Raw genomic sequence first — 15,695 nt, 5'->3', positions numbered from 1 at the left:
GGCAGTGGGAACCTTTCTGTGAAATTCAAGGGGTCTTTGTTAAGTGCCCCTTCTTCCCCCCCCCCCCCCCATTTATTTTTTTTTGTCCAGTAAACATGATGTAGAGATCCAAATAGACTTATTCTGAGAAACTCCTGTAAAATGGTTTTGTTCCCTTTCCGAGAGGCAAGTTCTGATTGGAGGGGTATTCACAAACCATATAGGAAAGAATGGGTGTGAAATGCAAAGGCCATTCTTACCCAGATGGGCAATGAATAGGCATCCACCAGTTCAGGAAAAAAAAAGTAAAAAAAAAAGTAAAAAGCAGAAAAAAAAGAAAAGTCCAGACAACTGCACACATTGTGCACATTTGCAATCCTCCTGGGATGCATTTTGAAGCTGGCATGGCATAAAGGTGAAACATATTACTGTGCAACTGAAAAAAGCTCAGTTTGCCCATATGCAAATGTTCCGATTAAACTGTCAGGCTATTCACAGAAACATGCATGGAATTCATCCTCAACCAGTAAGGAGCACAACTTAGATGGGAAAGGAAAAAAACTTTTGTTGTGTAATACATGACTGAGTGCTTAGATTAGTGTTTCCCTGAATCTCATCCACCCCTCCTGCTGACTTTTATGCTATGGGCATTCAATAGAAAGTAGATTTTACCATGACAATAACAGTGACAACCTCTCCAAGTACAGTAGGAAAGGGGAAGGCAACGGCAGAAGGAAACAGCAAGCAGTGGACTCCTGGAAGACGCTGTAGAAAATGTGGAAGCACAGCAATGAGGTACATCGAACATGGCTTGGTATTTGCCAAAGCTACCATACTTAGACCTACACAGAGCTAGAAAGTTACGGCTCACAAGGTGGCATTTTTGTTTGTTTGTTTGCCAGAAACTTAAAAAATAACCCCAGCAAACACATGATGCAGTAGAGCTATGAAGATGTATGGAATATTGAAGACTGTGGGCCACACACAAATAGTTACACTGTACATTTAAAAACGTATTTAATAAGGTTTTTTTGTTTATAGGTTTATAGTCACTAGATGTCCCTTTCTCCAAAGCCAACACTTACAGACTTAATGCTCATAACTGAAAGCTATCACAGAATTATTTTCTCTAGTGTCCTTTAAAATCACAGTATCTCAAACCTCACTGCTCAGTAATGACTATGATTTCTAGAAACGCAGTGATGATGAAACCACCTCCGCTACTGTAACTCAGCAGTAGCTCAGTAGCTCACCTTCACCTGAAGCAAAATTACCTAGGCTGCTGGAATCCAAGCTCTTCTTGGAAACATACTGTGTGGTCTTTCAAAGGAATAACTGGCACACTGAACCCCAAATGCTCTGTCTTGCTTATTAGGCAAATAGAATAATTGGCTTATATGCTTGAGAACTTGTAGGCTTGCTGAGACAGATAAAGATTGAGTTTTTGCCTCAATTTTCTGCAGTAGCATTTAGAAAACTGTTTGGCAAACTATTTCACTGATACTGAAAACTGGATACTAGATACTTGAGACTAGAACTAGCTTCATGTTGTTGCCTACTTTGTCTTCCTGACAAGCTTCTCAGGCCTCATGTTGAGAAGATTGCACACTTCGAGAGATAGTAGAAAAGTTGGAGGCATTACATCTCATATAGAATATGGCATATTTATATTCTTATTATCAAAAGGACAAGTGCCTACCCAGATGAGAGAACATCCTGGACTAAGACAATGATGTGGGACTCAGTACCAGTAGCTTTCTTCCTGCTTCTGGAGCTGTTTCTCTGTGCATCTGTACTCCAGCCACTAGTAGTAGCTGGGAGTGCCACAAAACTAAGTAACCCACTACTGCTGGAGATAAGCATTATCATCGACTCCTTACTCTCTTCATCTACCATGCAGTTTTGGAAATCTGTAATACTTGGTCTCCACACCAAGTGTCAGATGACCACAGCCTCCTACCTGTATCAAAAGGATGCATTAGGTTCTTCAGAGAGTCATCTAGTTATCTACTTTTTCTTGTGGTGGGAATAATTCACCTACATCTCTTCTGAAATTTGTCTGACATGTTTGCAAAAAGCAACAATGTGGGGGATTTCAACTCCCTTCCCAGACTGTCTACTACCTTTACAGCAAGAAAGTTTTCCTAGCATTTAACTTAAAAACAACTACTCATCTTTTCTTCCAGCAGGCACAGAGAATTATTGAACATTTTCCTCATGATAGCATTCTCTCATATTTTGGAAGATGCCTCACTTTTCTTCTTCAGACTTATCTTTTCTAGAAAATGCAAACTCAGGTCTCCTGATCACCCTCACTGGTTATATGTACTCTCTTTATGATTATCTTCTTCCATCTTCTATCAAGTCTGTCCTTTCACTCCAAATGCAGTGCCCTGAAGTGGACAAAGTACTCTGGTTGAGGTAAATGAAACGGTTGCTGGAGATACTTCATACAAGATACTCTTAAAAGACCTTCCAGACTAAATAACACCAAGCAAACAAAGCCCTGTGTTATCAAGACAAAACTCTACAGATTTTCCTTAAGAAAGCAAAAAAGGCTTATCTCAGTAGCAAATTTGGAATGAAAATCTCAACTCCTGCAGAAACATGACAGTCCAGTGGAAGTACAGAATGTCCATCACAACATACAATAGCCGCTATAGCCCCACAATTTCCATAGGAAGTTTTCTCATTTCCATACACCAGTGTCTACTGTTCCAAATTTAGCACCATAACCATGGGTGCTTTCTTCAGGTTCTGATTTACCCCTAGCAGTGACATTTTATTTTCTGTTGTTCTCAAGTTAGTTACACTAAAATAAAACTCATTTAACAGAGCAAAAATTCTTATCTAGTGTTTCCATACACAAAATCAGTTCTGTATCAGGTTTCAACTCTCTGGGACCAAATTTAGTGGAACAACATTTTTTCCACTCAAGGAAGTGATGTGAATTCAAATCCTGAAAACCTGATAGTGGCTGACTTCTCAGTATATCTCCATGACACTAGAGAGGCCAATTTAGCCAAAAAGTGCTCAGATTGATTCTCCTGAATATTTGGCCTCATTCGGAGCAAGGGCTTTCAAAAGAAAAACCTCGTATGGAGTTTCAGGAACACAGAAGAACATTTGTGTCCTCAGCAGGAGATCTGACCAGAAGCAGCCCTTGCTTTCTGTTGCTTTAAAGGTTTGCTGGAGTTTTCACCCAATCATCTGCTTGAACATCTTGAAAATCAGTTATCTCCTTCTATAATATCTATCCAAAACAAACACCAGATGACACTACACGAATTGCCCTAACCCTACCAGATTGTTGTTAGAATCAAAATATGTAGCAGTCTACATTTAACAGGAAGTACTGTATTTTTACCAGCACAACATCTATTAATGTGTCTGTAATATACTCTATGGAAGAAAGAATCACTGCTTTCTGAAAGCTGTCAAACTTCTCTACATTTCATAGTCTAATAACTACGGTTACTTGAAAGACAGAAATGCATGCACACACAAACAAACACAACCTCATTCTCCAAGGAGCAAACGTATTGAGTAGATGGCTAATAAGAAAAAGTTTGCTTAAACTTTGTCCAGGAGATAGGCTTTTTCTACAGACTAGAAAAGGTTTAGCACATTTCCTATGGCAGATTTATTGAATTACTTGCTCTGTCCTTTTTAGCATCTATGTAATTACGAGATATCCATTTTACATAAAACTGAAGAGTAAACCATAGGTGTTCTGTACATTAAATTTCTTCTATATCCAGCATCATGAAGCCCCAACATCAGGCATGAAAGCCTCTATTTCAGCCTACACGCTTGGGGAGCAGGCAGTGAATCACCTTTCCTATGCTTCATCTGAAATGCCATGGGAAGAGTCTGCCAGCACTGATCCTATTTGCTCTGCAGTTTACAGGCAGCAGTGTCTGTGCCTCAGTTTGCTTCACATGTAGAAAAGAACAGCACCATGCACCTAATTCTGCAGGACTGCCCACCTTAATAAATCTTAACAAGTTGTTTTGCATTCCTTCAATAAAGAACACTACAGAAAGATCAAAAATTACCTCCATAGATCTCTTAAAATAGTGCTCTCCAGGCCTACAAAAATGAAGCTTTCCTCTCACACTACTCCAGTGCCTTGATTCTTTCATACCTCTTTATAGTGAACATCTTACTTACAACTCTAAGACACCGGGTAAAAACTAGCTTCAATTCACAGCAGCCTGGTGACCAAGGACTGTAAAAAGTGACAGCACATTCAGTTATTTTAAAGTTACAGAAATACTCCATTTTTAGCCAGGGTATTTACTCTTCCCACTTTTGCTCCAGTTTGTATTCTTGCTATTTTAGGAATTCCAAAGATACTTTAGAGTAAGGAGAGTATACTCAAAGACCAAATTTATTCCCATGCACAAATATACACACACTGTTTCTCTCAGTTCCTCTCTCAGCCCTTGTCTGCAGACACCCTGATGTTACAGACATGCTACCATGGCACGGGATACCCCTAGCACAGACATGGACTACATTGACAGGGAATGCTTCTCCTGTAGATATCTAAAATATCTCCAAGTAACGATTACTACATTAACAGAAGGACAACCAACTATGTAATCACGGCTGCATTAGTTGGGATTTAAACAGTCTAGCAATATAATCACAAGGGTGTTAATTCCTGTGCCCTGCCCAGCTTTAATATATTTCCCTTAGCAAAAGACAGGATCACCAAATACCATTTTAATACTCATTTAAAAAAAAAACAAAACCAAAACCAAAAAACTTAAGGGGAAATCCCGTTTGTACTACTGCTTTCTTGTAACTTAAAAGAGAGAAAACAACATGGCCACATGATGGCACCATTTCCTAGGAAGAGAAACGAGGTTGTGCTCATCCCTTCTTTAGCAGGGAACGTTTTCATGTTCTACATGAAAACTGTTTCAACTGCGCTCGCTTGTTCCCAGACAGCTCATGCACGATCCTGCCAAGACCCAGCATGGCCCAACTGTTTTAATTGGCTATATGTTTAAGACAGTTTGGCTCTTTAAAAATCTAGGTGCATCTATTGCTAAATTTTTTCAAAGTGCCAGGTGGCACTACTCAGAGGGCGCGCTGAACTAGCAGACCTGCAGCAAGAGAGCCACTGAACAGGGGAGAAGTGAGGTGGGTCAGCAGTGCCGGTGAGGTCATGGTGTCTACACTGCCCACTCTAACAAAGAGTAGGGGAACGCTTCCTGAAGAAAAACCTAATCAAAACAAACAACAAAAACAAACAACAACAAAAAAAAACAACACCTTTTGGAAAATGCAAGTAAACAAGGTGATTTATTTTGCTCTTCTATGGTCCTGATTAAAAGCTTACTGTAGTCATTAAGAATACTATCACTCACTTTAAAGGCTTTTGTTTAAATCCTAATAGTGCATTTCAGATCGAATACCTGTGAACAGGGATTGCTTTTGGTCATTTTACTGTGGTAGACTGTATAAACTTACACACTATATCAAAAGCACTGTTTAGGGAGGAGAAGGGGTTGGAGGTGGGAGCTAAGTCTGGAGAAGGAATGAATAAGAAGGATAATAGGTGCAAATATATTAAAACATATCTTCAAAACAGACAACTGCTATTCTGTAAACTCTTACATTTGTCCTGTATTGTTTGTTTCCCCCCCCCAGGCAGAAAGACAAGGTGGAAAAACTTATCAGTTTGAGTGTGTGGTTAAATACAGTAAGCCTGAAAGCCCGTGGGATTTGGTTAAAAGGAAAATACAGATTAAAACCTGTTTAGAAGGTTTCTATTCAAGATAGAATCCTCTACAGCGAGTGTTTGTAGCAGCCTGTTGGGAAAAGGGTGAAGAAATGTTTGACTTTGTGGGAGAGCTGCCACCCGTGGAAGAACACTGCTTAAACCCTCCCTCCATGTTTCCAGAGAAAGGCATTTCAATGTCAGAGATTTTGCTCTGGTCACAGAACTCCTGGTTGATGGGTTGAAACAAGGAGTGACCAAAAACTGTAAATGCCAGTCCTCAGGGTTGGGAAAAGGATTCTTTTGTCTTCCAGTGGCTGTGTCTCAGCCCTGAGTAGATGAAAGCTATCACATGAAAATGCTAGGTTTTATTTCATTATTTTTTCCGTTTATCTTTTTTATCTACTAGTGAAAGGGTAATTGTTAACTAGTATAACTGGGTGCTTTGGTGAATATTTCAACTAAGAAATATCGTGAGACAGATACTCATACTGGTTTGGACTGTGGCTTCTTTATTTTGAATTTATGGGATAAGTGTTCATGCCTGCTTATAATTCATATTTAAGTATCAGTAAGAAAGAGCACATGCTCCCACCAACGATGCTAAAGGCCACAGGGAAAATTTCTGTCCTCAGTAAGACCAGACCTCTGCGATTCCTGGGAGCAGACTTATTTCTAGAATCACATACTTGGTTTTGATAGGAAGAGAAATCTCAGGCAGAACACTTTAAAGTAATAAATTAAGGCAATAAACAAGAGCACAGCATTCATAGATGGTTTGATATCTTCAGATGTGTCTGTAGCATTAAAAGCACATTGTCAGTCTCAACACTTTTTTACCCTCCACCCCCCCGCACAGGGAAAAGGCTCTGGAATTACACGTATGCACCAGCATGCAGACACCAACAGGTGATACCAATACGGTGCATGAGATTTATTTCTCAGGTCTGCCTTCAGGCACATTCTACCCTCTACTCAGCCAAAAACATTAGAGATAGCATCTGGAAGTTTTACTTTTGAATAGAGGCAATATGTCCTGTTTCCAAATGCTGCATAGGATCAAAGCACAAGGTATTTTTATTAATGTTGACACGGTTCCACACACAGACATCAAGCTGTGGGGAGAAGTCCCTTGCTCTATTTTTATTTCCCCTATCATACCCCTTTTCACACAAAAATTGCTACTTTGTGGGTTTTTCTCTATCTCTGTAACATCAATAAATTACACGTTATCACTCCTATCATCTAGTTATAAAGAGCCTTTCAAGATTTTTAATAGATGCACAATATTGCTACACTTACATTTTCACTGGTTAAGAACTCAAAAATAGCTGTTGTGAGATTACTCTTAATTTATACTACTTCCCTCATGTGAGCTTTCAAGAAGAAGCATTTCACCACATGTCACAGATTGATACAGAGTATGTATTGTGCATCCCAGCCGGGCAAAGATCCTTTCACTGTTCAGCACAACAAAGCTGGGATGAGTAGGGGTTCTAGGATTTGTTTATCTTTTTTTTTTTTTTTTTTTTTATAGGAGCAGTTAATTCCCCAAGGAGCTATTTGTGCCGACTAACTAGAGATCTTGAATTCTCTTTGTATTCCAGTTCCTGAGTGGTAAATACATAAGACTAGATCTCATGTTATTTTAGCCTTGCAAATGACTCCATGGACAATGAACACAGGCACAGAAAACATAAATGAAAAGATGGTGCAATGGCATGCCCTCTAGAAACAATAATAATTGGTGTCCTCGGGAACCAAAACACAGTGTCAGCCAGAACACATTGCTGTGGTCCACTGTGCACCAGGCTGTGAGGCAAATTCCCTGATGCAAATGAAGCAGTTTGGTGGCACTTTGATGGCTTACAACTGACTTCCACCTATGGAGTAGATCAAACACCACATTTCTTGAGGAAATACAATGATTTTCCCTCACAAAATCTCCTAGTACACTTTATAAACTTTACTAGGTGCTATTACACGGTACCTTTGTTTAATGTTTCAGGTTCTCTCCCAGTACCAAGTTAAGTCTTCACTTCAAAAACGTTTTGAATTGAAGACCTCTCTTTGTTCAGCCAAGAACAATGCAAGAATTGTTTTGGTTTTCTCCAATTTGAATACTGCTGTGGCCCTACCTTGTTCTAAAGTTATTGAATGTGGTCACAGTACAGATTACATGGCTGCTCTACCACACATAAACAGGAAAGAGGAGAAACTCACTACAGAAGCTTAGATGAAAACAGCAAAAAGCTCCAATGTTAGACATATCACACTGGTGAAAAGGAATAGTGACCAAGTTTATTTTTATATCTGTAACTTTGGGATTGGGTACTTGCAAAAAAACAGGTAACTAATGCAGCAGTCAATGCTTCTCAAAGCATGGAAGGTGTCTCCTTAGAGCATGCAAAGGACAAACCAAGAGAGATGTAAGCACTGGATTGCACAGGGTTTTAACAACAGACAGTAGCACAAAAAGAGATGTAGATGTAGCTGCTTTAGTTTTGTTCAATTAAGAGTCAACTGTCGAATACTGGAAAATCTTTTATATTTTACTCTGCCACATGATTCTGCAGGCCATAACAGGGAAATAGGACATCTGATTTAGTTGTCTTCTCACCCCATTAGGACAGAGGAGATGACAGCAGTAGTATGTATGGTGAAGGCATGAAATAACAATGATTGGCATGATTATGTTTGACATCCTTCAAGCAGATAATATGAAGTGGCAGTTTTGGTAAGTGCAACTTCAGAAGGAACAAGTATTAAAAGGAAAAAAAGAAGAGGAAGTTAGTCAGAAAGAGTCTGAAAGGAAAAGATAAGGAATTAAACCCCATAAAATCAGCAGGGAGGTGGCCTCAATAATACCTTATTAGAGTTCATAAGCATATCCAAGGACTACAACAAATAACAAGCAAGTAGAAAACTACAATGTTAAATAACAAGGTATAAGAGTTCATTAAAGCTGAAAATGTATCCTTCAAAACATGGAAATCATGCCCAAGTGACAGTAATAGAACTGAGCATAAACTGCAGCAGGCTAGATGTAAAACAAACATTAGGTAGGGTGAAGAGGAAATTTAAAGAAAAATCCACTAAAGTTGTAAAGACAAATACTGTAATAAGACATTATTCAAACAAATTCATCAAAGAAAGCTTAAAGGGCAGTGACTGGTATCTAAGAATTGCTGTAGACTATCTGGATTGATAGATTAAGTAAGCAAGTAGTAGACTCTGGGTTAGCTAGACTACTGATCTATGAAAGCATAAAAGGTAATCTAAGACATTACAGAAATTGTGCAGTGGAATTGACCTTATTGCTTAAATTTTCAGAATGGAGGATGCTGGAAGATAAGCTAGCTCAAGAGGGAGAAGAGGAACAGGAAAGTACTGTTCTGGAGGCTGTTATTCAAAAAAGTAACAACCTACGTACAGAAACAAACAAATCCCAAACAACAAGAGTACTAGAACATCTCAATACATTCAACAGTGATAGACAGTTGTATAGTGTTCATCAGTCCCTCATTTAATGACTGAAGCAGTTGACATACTCATCCAATATATGACAGAAGGATTTACTAGGAGACATAACTTAAGAGAATGGTAATAAAAGTCTATTGGGGGCAGACTCTGTAGACAAGAACAGGTAAACTCAGAAACAGACTGCAGATACTTCACTGGCAGTTAGGTTATGTGTCAGTGGCTGCAGCATGACTTACAAACATAAATATCACAGTATTATTCACTCAGTCACCTCAAAAATCTTAAGAATAAAAGCTATAGAATTGTAAAGAGCAGTAAGAGTTATTAGCCTTTCCCCCAGTACTTAAAACTAGATACAATACGGACATATTTTCAAGTTCTCCCCTGAAAGCAAGGAAGCTAGAAACTTGCATGGCTGTTTTAAACCAAAGCTGAATTTCTGTATTCTAGCACTGAGAGTTCCCTAAATGAAGACTGGTAAGAAAGGCACTGAACACCACAAGGATTGACAACCTAGCATTAAGCCAGTAAAACAGGGTCATCAAATGAGAGAATCAACATTTAGAATAATTAGACACATTTTCAAATGCATCTATGTGTTATAAATGTAAGTGATTTATGCATCAGTGAAACTTAGGCTCCAAAGTCACACAGCTGCTTCTGAAAACATACTCACTGACTTCCTGAAGTACCATATGCTATTAGTAATTTCTCATGAGAAGAAAAGCCCGAGAGACCAACCTGACAAAACTCACTTAGTGCACTGATTAAGAATATAAAGACCAGTTCCTATCAGTAGTACAACATTTTACATGGCCAATTCTTCAGGGTATTGTGATGGCTTTTTCAACAGAGGCAGGGTGCACTCACTGTATAGTTTTAAATGCCCTTACTTGTACTTACTTCTGTCTCTACCCAATTCAAACAAGATATATCTGCTTCTATGAAAACACAAGTCATTCCTGGCTGATAATTTCCTCTTCTGTTTGTAAGATTATCAAAGGGATAAATCTAAACCTACAGGACACAGAGTCTGCTTATGACCGTTAAAAAGAGAAGCATTTACTAAACAAAATTTCAAATGTTCTGCAAGACAAAAGTATAACTAAGTCTCATGACATCAGTATTTGATAACTATGGATGTCCTTGCTTTCAGTTTAGCTTGCTATGGAAAAGGCCTGTATCATTACTATTATATAATCTAAAATAGATATCTAAACATACATAACATCTTAAGTCACCAAAACCAACCTAAAAATATTCAGCATTAGCTAACACATACCACACATAGATGAGCAAAAATATGGATGAAATTGCTATTGACATACTGCCTGCCTCTGAGAATAAGGAAGCTGGTACAATCAGGGCCCGCCTCCTTCCCTCTGGGAGCAGAGATAATTTGAAAGCTTCAGAGTAGTTCCTAGGGAATCATACTGAAAAATTTCCAAAGGCAGAAGGAAGACCATAAAGACATGTAACCATTATCTTCCTGCCACAGAACCTCAAAGAGAAGCATAGGAAACCCAAAACATAAAGGTGAGGCCAAACTACCATCAGATCCATCTAGCCTCTCTATTAGCCCCAGAGAAATCAAACTTGTTCATTAATGAGAAGGCAATGGTGGGTCCCTCTAGCTGCTCAGTGAAACGAATCCCAGATTTTCTACATCCACTCTCCATGTTCTGAGGTGTTTCAAAACCTTTTGAGGTTCCCCCTCTGCCTTCCTCCATTATGCTGGAAGGCTATCAAACAATAAAAATCAGAACTTGGAAGAAGAAAAAGAGAGCAGACTGCTTCAAAGTTCACATCCTGTGAAAGCCAAAATATGCTGGAATTGGACTAAGTCAACCATGTCACTTGACTATGTATGGACAAAAGGTTCAGATGTGGTCCATCACCAATACTGTTTATACAGTGCATTCTATTTAATGTATAAAAACTCGCCGGTCTCTTGCTAAAAGGTATCTTTAGAAAATGCTTCCCCATCTCAATGTCCTGCCAGTAATTGTTTTATGGGTTTTTAAAAAATTATCCATGCCTCACTTTCTTTCTCAACTTTCATTCCCTACCAGAATCTCAAGACTCTGCAAGAATTCTATGTTCTCTAAAATAATACATTTTTCTTCAAAACACTTTTCCAATGGTTGTCCAACCTGCCACTCAGTCCCATGGAAATGCTGCAAAGGTGTTGTTTTTCCCTTGTCTGAAACAAACACCTTCACAGATGGACCATCCAATGTCTAAGAATAACTCTTTTAACTATCAACAGAGACAAAGAGATTCAGTTGCACTGTTCCCGTGGGATTTCTTTGAGTTTGGACACATCTGTTAAGATGCATACATCAGAGCTTGAATGAAGTTTTTGTCTGATTGCATCTCTGAGAACTCTTGAAAGTTTCTGCCAAAGTGATCTTATCTCTTGGCACTTGCAAAACATATATAATTATAGATGCTTTCTGAAGGGCTCCTGAAGTAAGTGGCCTATATAGACAAAATCAGTTTAAATACAGCCAAGTTCTGATTACTTCATTCCCTCTCAGAAAAATCTTTCGAAGCTTCACCTAAGGCAGTGCAACCTTCAAACTGGGACCCTACCAACTTCATGAATTCTCCACCCATAAGCAAGTATGTGGAAAACTGCAAACAGCATCAATCTCATATGCTTTCCTTTGAATCTTTTCCAGAAACTGCCTCCATGCATGTCCATGTAGCTTTTTGCACAAACATCTTTCTTCTGGGTAAGCAGCTACATCCGTGTGTGACAGCAGAGTTGCTAGAGGTTTAACTCATCTGGAGTTCTATCAGCTCACTCTGTGACTTAATTCCAAATTAGTTCAAAGTGGTGCTTTTTATATGCTAAGCCCAACATGAAAATGGTTACCTCAGGAAGCACCTCTTCCTCTAACTTGTTTCTCCAGTTGCATTGTGTGGGCTAGCATTTCCCAGGATTGAAAGAGATGGGAACTGGACACCATGCATTCTAGGTTCTGGATGTTGCTTCAATAATTCATCTGGAATTATTGGAAACTGTTTGAAAATGTTCAAATCCAGAAATGTGGGACCTGGTCCTACATGGATGGGTCAGAAGTAATGTGATTTCATTGGGAACAAGCAGCACCAGAAACAGCATGTAGACTGTACTACACTATAGAATTACAGTGTTACATTAAGTTGTGCAACACATATGACTTTACCCAGATTTTTTTGGTAAGTACTTGTTTCAGTAGGACTGGCATTCAGACTACTGCTTAGACTTTCTTCACCTCTGCCTTTTACAGCTGAGGAGCAGATGGCTATCATAGAATTTTTATTTCCTCTGCTTGGAAAAAGTATTTTGATCTGATCATTCCAAAAGCACCCTTATTTTTAAAGTAGATTGGCTTCTGAGTATTTCTCATAATAAATATGTGGCATTGTTTTCTGCCAAGCACTAGTGACTGTGCATGCAAAATGGTCAGTGAAGATTTCAAGCAGATTTGAATAGGTGGCCCATAAAATCCAAGTCTTTTTTCCTGATACATGAATAAGGGCTTATAGAGCCATCTGTACATTAGTGCACATTTCGAAGAACTGATATACCTTACCGGGCTGACTCTTTCTGGGTGATCTGATATTTTCAGCTCTGAGTGGAGGGGAAGGACAAAGGGAGGGATAATAGGGCGAGGGGAAAGAATCAGTTCAAAAGGCAGGGGAGGCAAGAGGTAAGGAGGAGGAGTTTGTAACGACAGTGAAGCCCATTTTTAAATGTCGGGAGCCACAAATATTAATCTTTTGGGTCAATGAATGTATTTCAGCACTAAGGATTGAGGCAGCATTGAAAAAATACCACATCACACAGGAGATAGCTGTAGTAAATATACAGTAAATATTCATTATGTCTCATTTTCAGTTCATGTGAGAAACTGGTGTTGCTATTTCGCAAAAGTATGCCAAACACTAATTATATGCATACTGGCCCCAAACAAATCCAGCCTAATAAAGGTTGTAACATAATGAATAATGGGAGTTTCTCCACTGGTTTCAAAGCACATGCATCAACTAACAGAGATCAATACCAGAAGATGTCCTATAATTTATTGCATTTTTATGGACTCCTAACTGTATTTTGGAAACAAAATTTCAACAATTCCTGATATATGACAATGTTAATCCTGACATTGTTATTAAACTTATTTTATTAAAAAAACCCCAACCAAAACCAAGCCTCAGTGTATCTAGCCTGGGTTTGCAGTTTATTAATATTGCTATTGCTATTGTTAATTTAGTAGGAATGAAAGGTGATATGGGGACATGAAAAACTTTTGGGTCTAGAAGACTCTGTTCGTAGGACAGGTGGAGCATGCTGCACCTCCCCTACTGCCCTCCGCCAATATTGTTCATCCCTGACCTTGGCCACCTCAGAAAGCAAAAGGAGGAGTTCATTCTCCAGGTTCCCTACAATCTGTGCTGGCCTCTGTCCTAAGGCTGCTTTCATGGGTTTCCATTTGTACTGTCAAAAAAATCAGTGTGAGGTTTCAGATCCCATTTACTAAATAACTCTTCCATCTTTGTGAATGGGATAAAGAGATTATTTGTTTGAAAATAATAATTATTTTTTCTTGTCCTGCTCATTTTTTGCATCTTTTCACAAGCTTTTTGTTTTCAGAAAACAGTACAAGACAAAACTGTTCCCCAGGTTTAACAAAGAGCCTGACACCTCCAATTTGAAGAAAATTCTTGTATATACTAAATTGCATGCTGCCTGCTGCTCAATTGTTTCACATCTCTTTCTTCTCTCCAAATCACCAGGTGAGATTTAGGAAAGTCTGTTTACCAGCTCTATTAAAATCAAGATCTCTAGAAGAAGCTCATAACGAATAAAGTCAGAAGTCAAGAGGAAGGAATTGCAGCTAAAGTGATTTTGATAGTGATGATCCCTATAACCTGGCTGCTTCCAAGCTTGGCCCTGAGGCAGGATTTTTAAATTAAAAAAAGAATATACATACTTTTAAATCTGATTTTTTATTGTCATGCCCTGATTTATTTTTTTTTATAGGCAATGGCAAGGTCTGGTTGGCTTCTGAAACCTGGTGTCATCATCTTCCTTACTCCTTTTTTACCCCTTGTAAATTTTACAACATCCTAGCAGATGATGCTCACCTCACCCTGCACATTCTTGCCTAAGAGATTTGCAGGCAGGGACCACTAAGAAATGACAGTCTTTTGGAGAGCCGACTTTCCAAAATCTAGTTTTAATAATTTTCTTTCCTTATTTTTGTATTTTTTTGGCAAAATGGAACAGAGCATTTTTAAAAAGCCAATTAACCCATGCTGAGTAATCTGAAAGCGAATGTAACTCAAAACAAGGGCCTTAAACTGGTAGAACTACACAAATCTACAAAGACTCTCCAGACTTTCACAGACTGATCTTCTCTACAAAACACTCCCCCCTTTCCTCATGGAAATACTTTACAATCCTGGGTGTCAGAGCGAGACACTTGTTTTCTCCCATTGCAATACAGAACTGGCTGAAAATCCCCAGTCAGTAAGATACATTTGGGTAATGAGAAGCATGTGACTACCTAGCGAGGAGTAACTACAGCTCTAGTTGGAAAGACATGCTTGATGGGTCTTCCCTTTTTAATTCGTAAGAAACAGCAACCTGACCCAACAATATGCTCTAAGCTTCCTCTGGCTGATGGCATTATCATGACGTTGAGGCAAAATGCTTTGTTTCAGTAGTAATTCCCCAGGAAGGGAAAAGGTAAGCCCTAAGGAAGGCCTACTCGTGCCATTTTGGAAAAAGCATCCACTGGAAAACCTGGTCTGCAGGAAGGTGCATGTTCTCAAGAACCCCAGTGCAACCCAGCAGTGTGTTGGTGTACTCACAATCAGATGACCCTGTGTGTGTGTGCAGGTTTGTTGGTGAATGTGGTGAGCTGATGAGAGCCGGGCTCAGAGACCGACCAGCTTCAAGGTTCAGGCAGGGAAGGCCCGGCTTGGCGCTGCATGCACCCGTCTGAGTAATCTCATTCTCCTCAGACGCCTTCTGGTTTTCAGCTGTCTTGGGTTTCTTCCTGAAAATAAACAAAGAGACCTTTGAAGGAACTGACTGCATATTTGGGAAAAGGCATTTTTAGAATCTGTTAAAGATAACTTTCTTTCCCCCCCAGCCACCCCCCTTCTCTCCTCTTTTTTCCCTTTCAGGGAAGGAGGCAGAGAAGACTCTCCTCCATGCTTCTTGTCTGGAAACAAGCTGCTCCTTGTTTTGACTCTGATGCAATGGCCCTGAGACCGTGTTACAGCAAATAGGCCAAGCATGAAGTTCCTGATTCTGCCCCTACTGATGACATATAAAAAGAAACTCGTCCCAGTGGTTTAGACACTCAGAGTTCCATTTGACAAATATTAACCAAAGATGTAACATTCTGAATAGAGACAGTTATACAGAAATGTATCAGAATTGTCTGAAAAGCAAACAAATATGCGAGTTTCTGAATCAGCGCAGCGACCCCCTTTG

The 15,695-nt window shown here is 39.2% G+C and overlaps 1 protein-coding gene across 1 annotated transcript in view; it reads right to left on the bottom strand.

Moving 5' to 3' along the window:
* ZBTB20 (zinc finger and BTB domain containing 20) overlaps positions 1 to 15,293 on the bottom strand; it is a 27,301-nt gene extending 12,008 nt beyond the window's left edge. The window contains exon 1 of the mRNA XM_009998231.1: positions 15,065 to 15,293. Coding sequence (XP_009996533.1) covers positions 15,065 to 15,293 — 229 coding nt within the window. The remainder of the gene's footprint in view (positions 1 to 15,064) is intronic.
* Positions 15,294 to 15,695: the final 402 nt, after the last annotated feature.

This window comes from Chaetura pelagica, unplaced genomic scaffold (genome assembly GCF_000747805.2).
Source record: "Chaetura pelagica isolate M959 unplaced genomic scaffold, ChaPel_1.0 scaffold65, whole genome shotgun sequence".
Classification (NCBI taxonomy): Eukaryota; Metazoa; Chordata; class Aves; order Apodiformes; family Apodidae; genus Chaetura; species Chaetura pelagica.
This window is presented reverse-complemented; position numbering and strand designations above follow the sequence as displayed.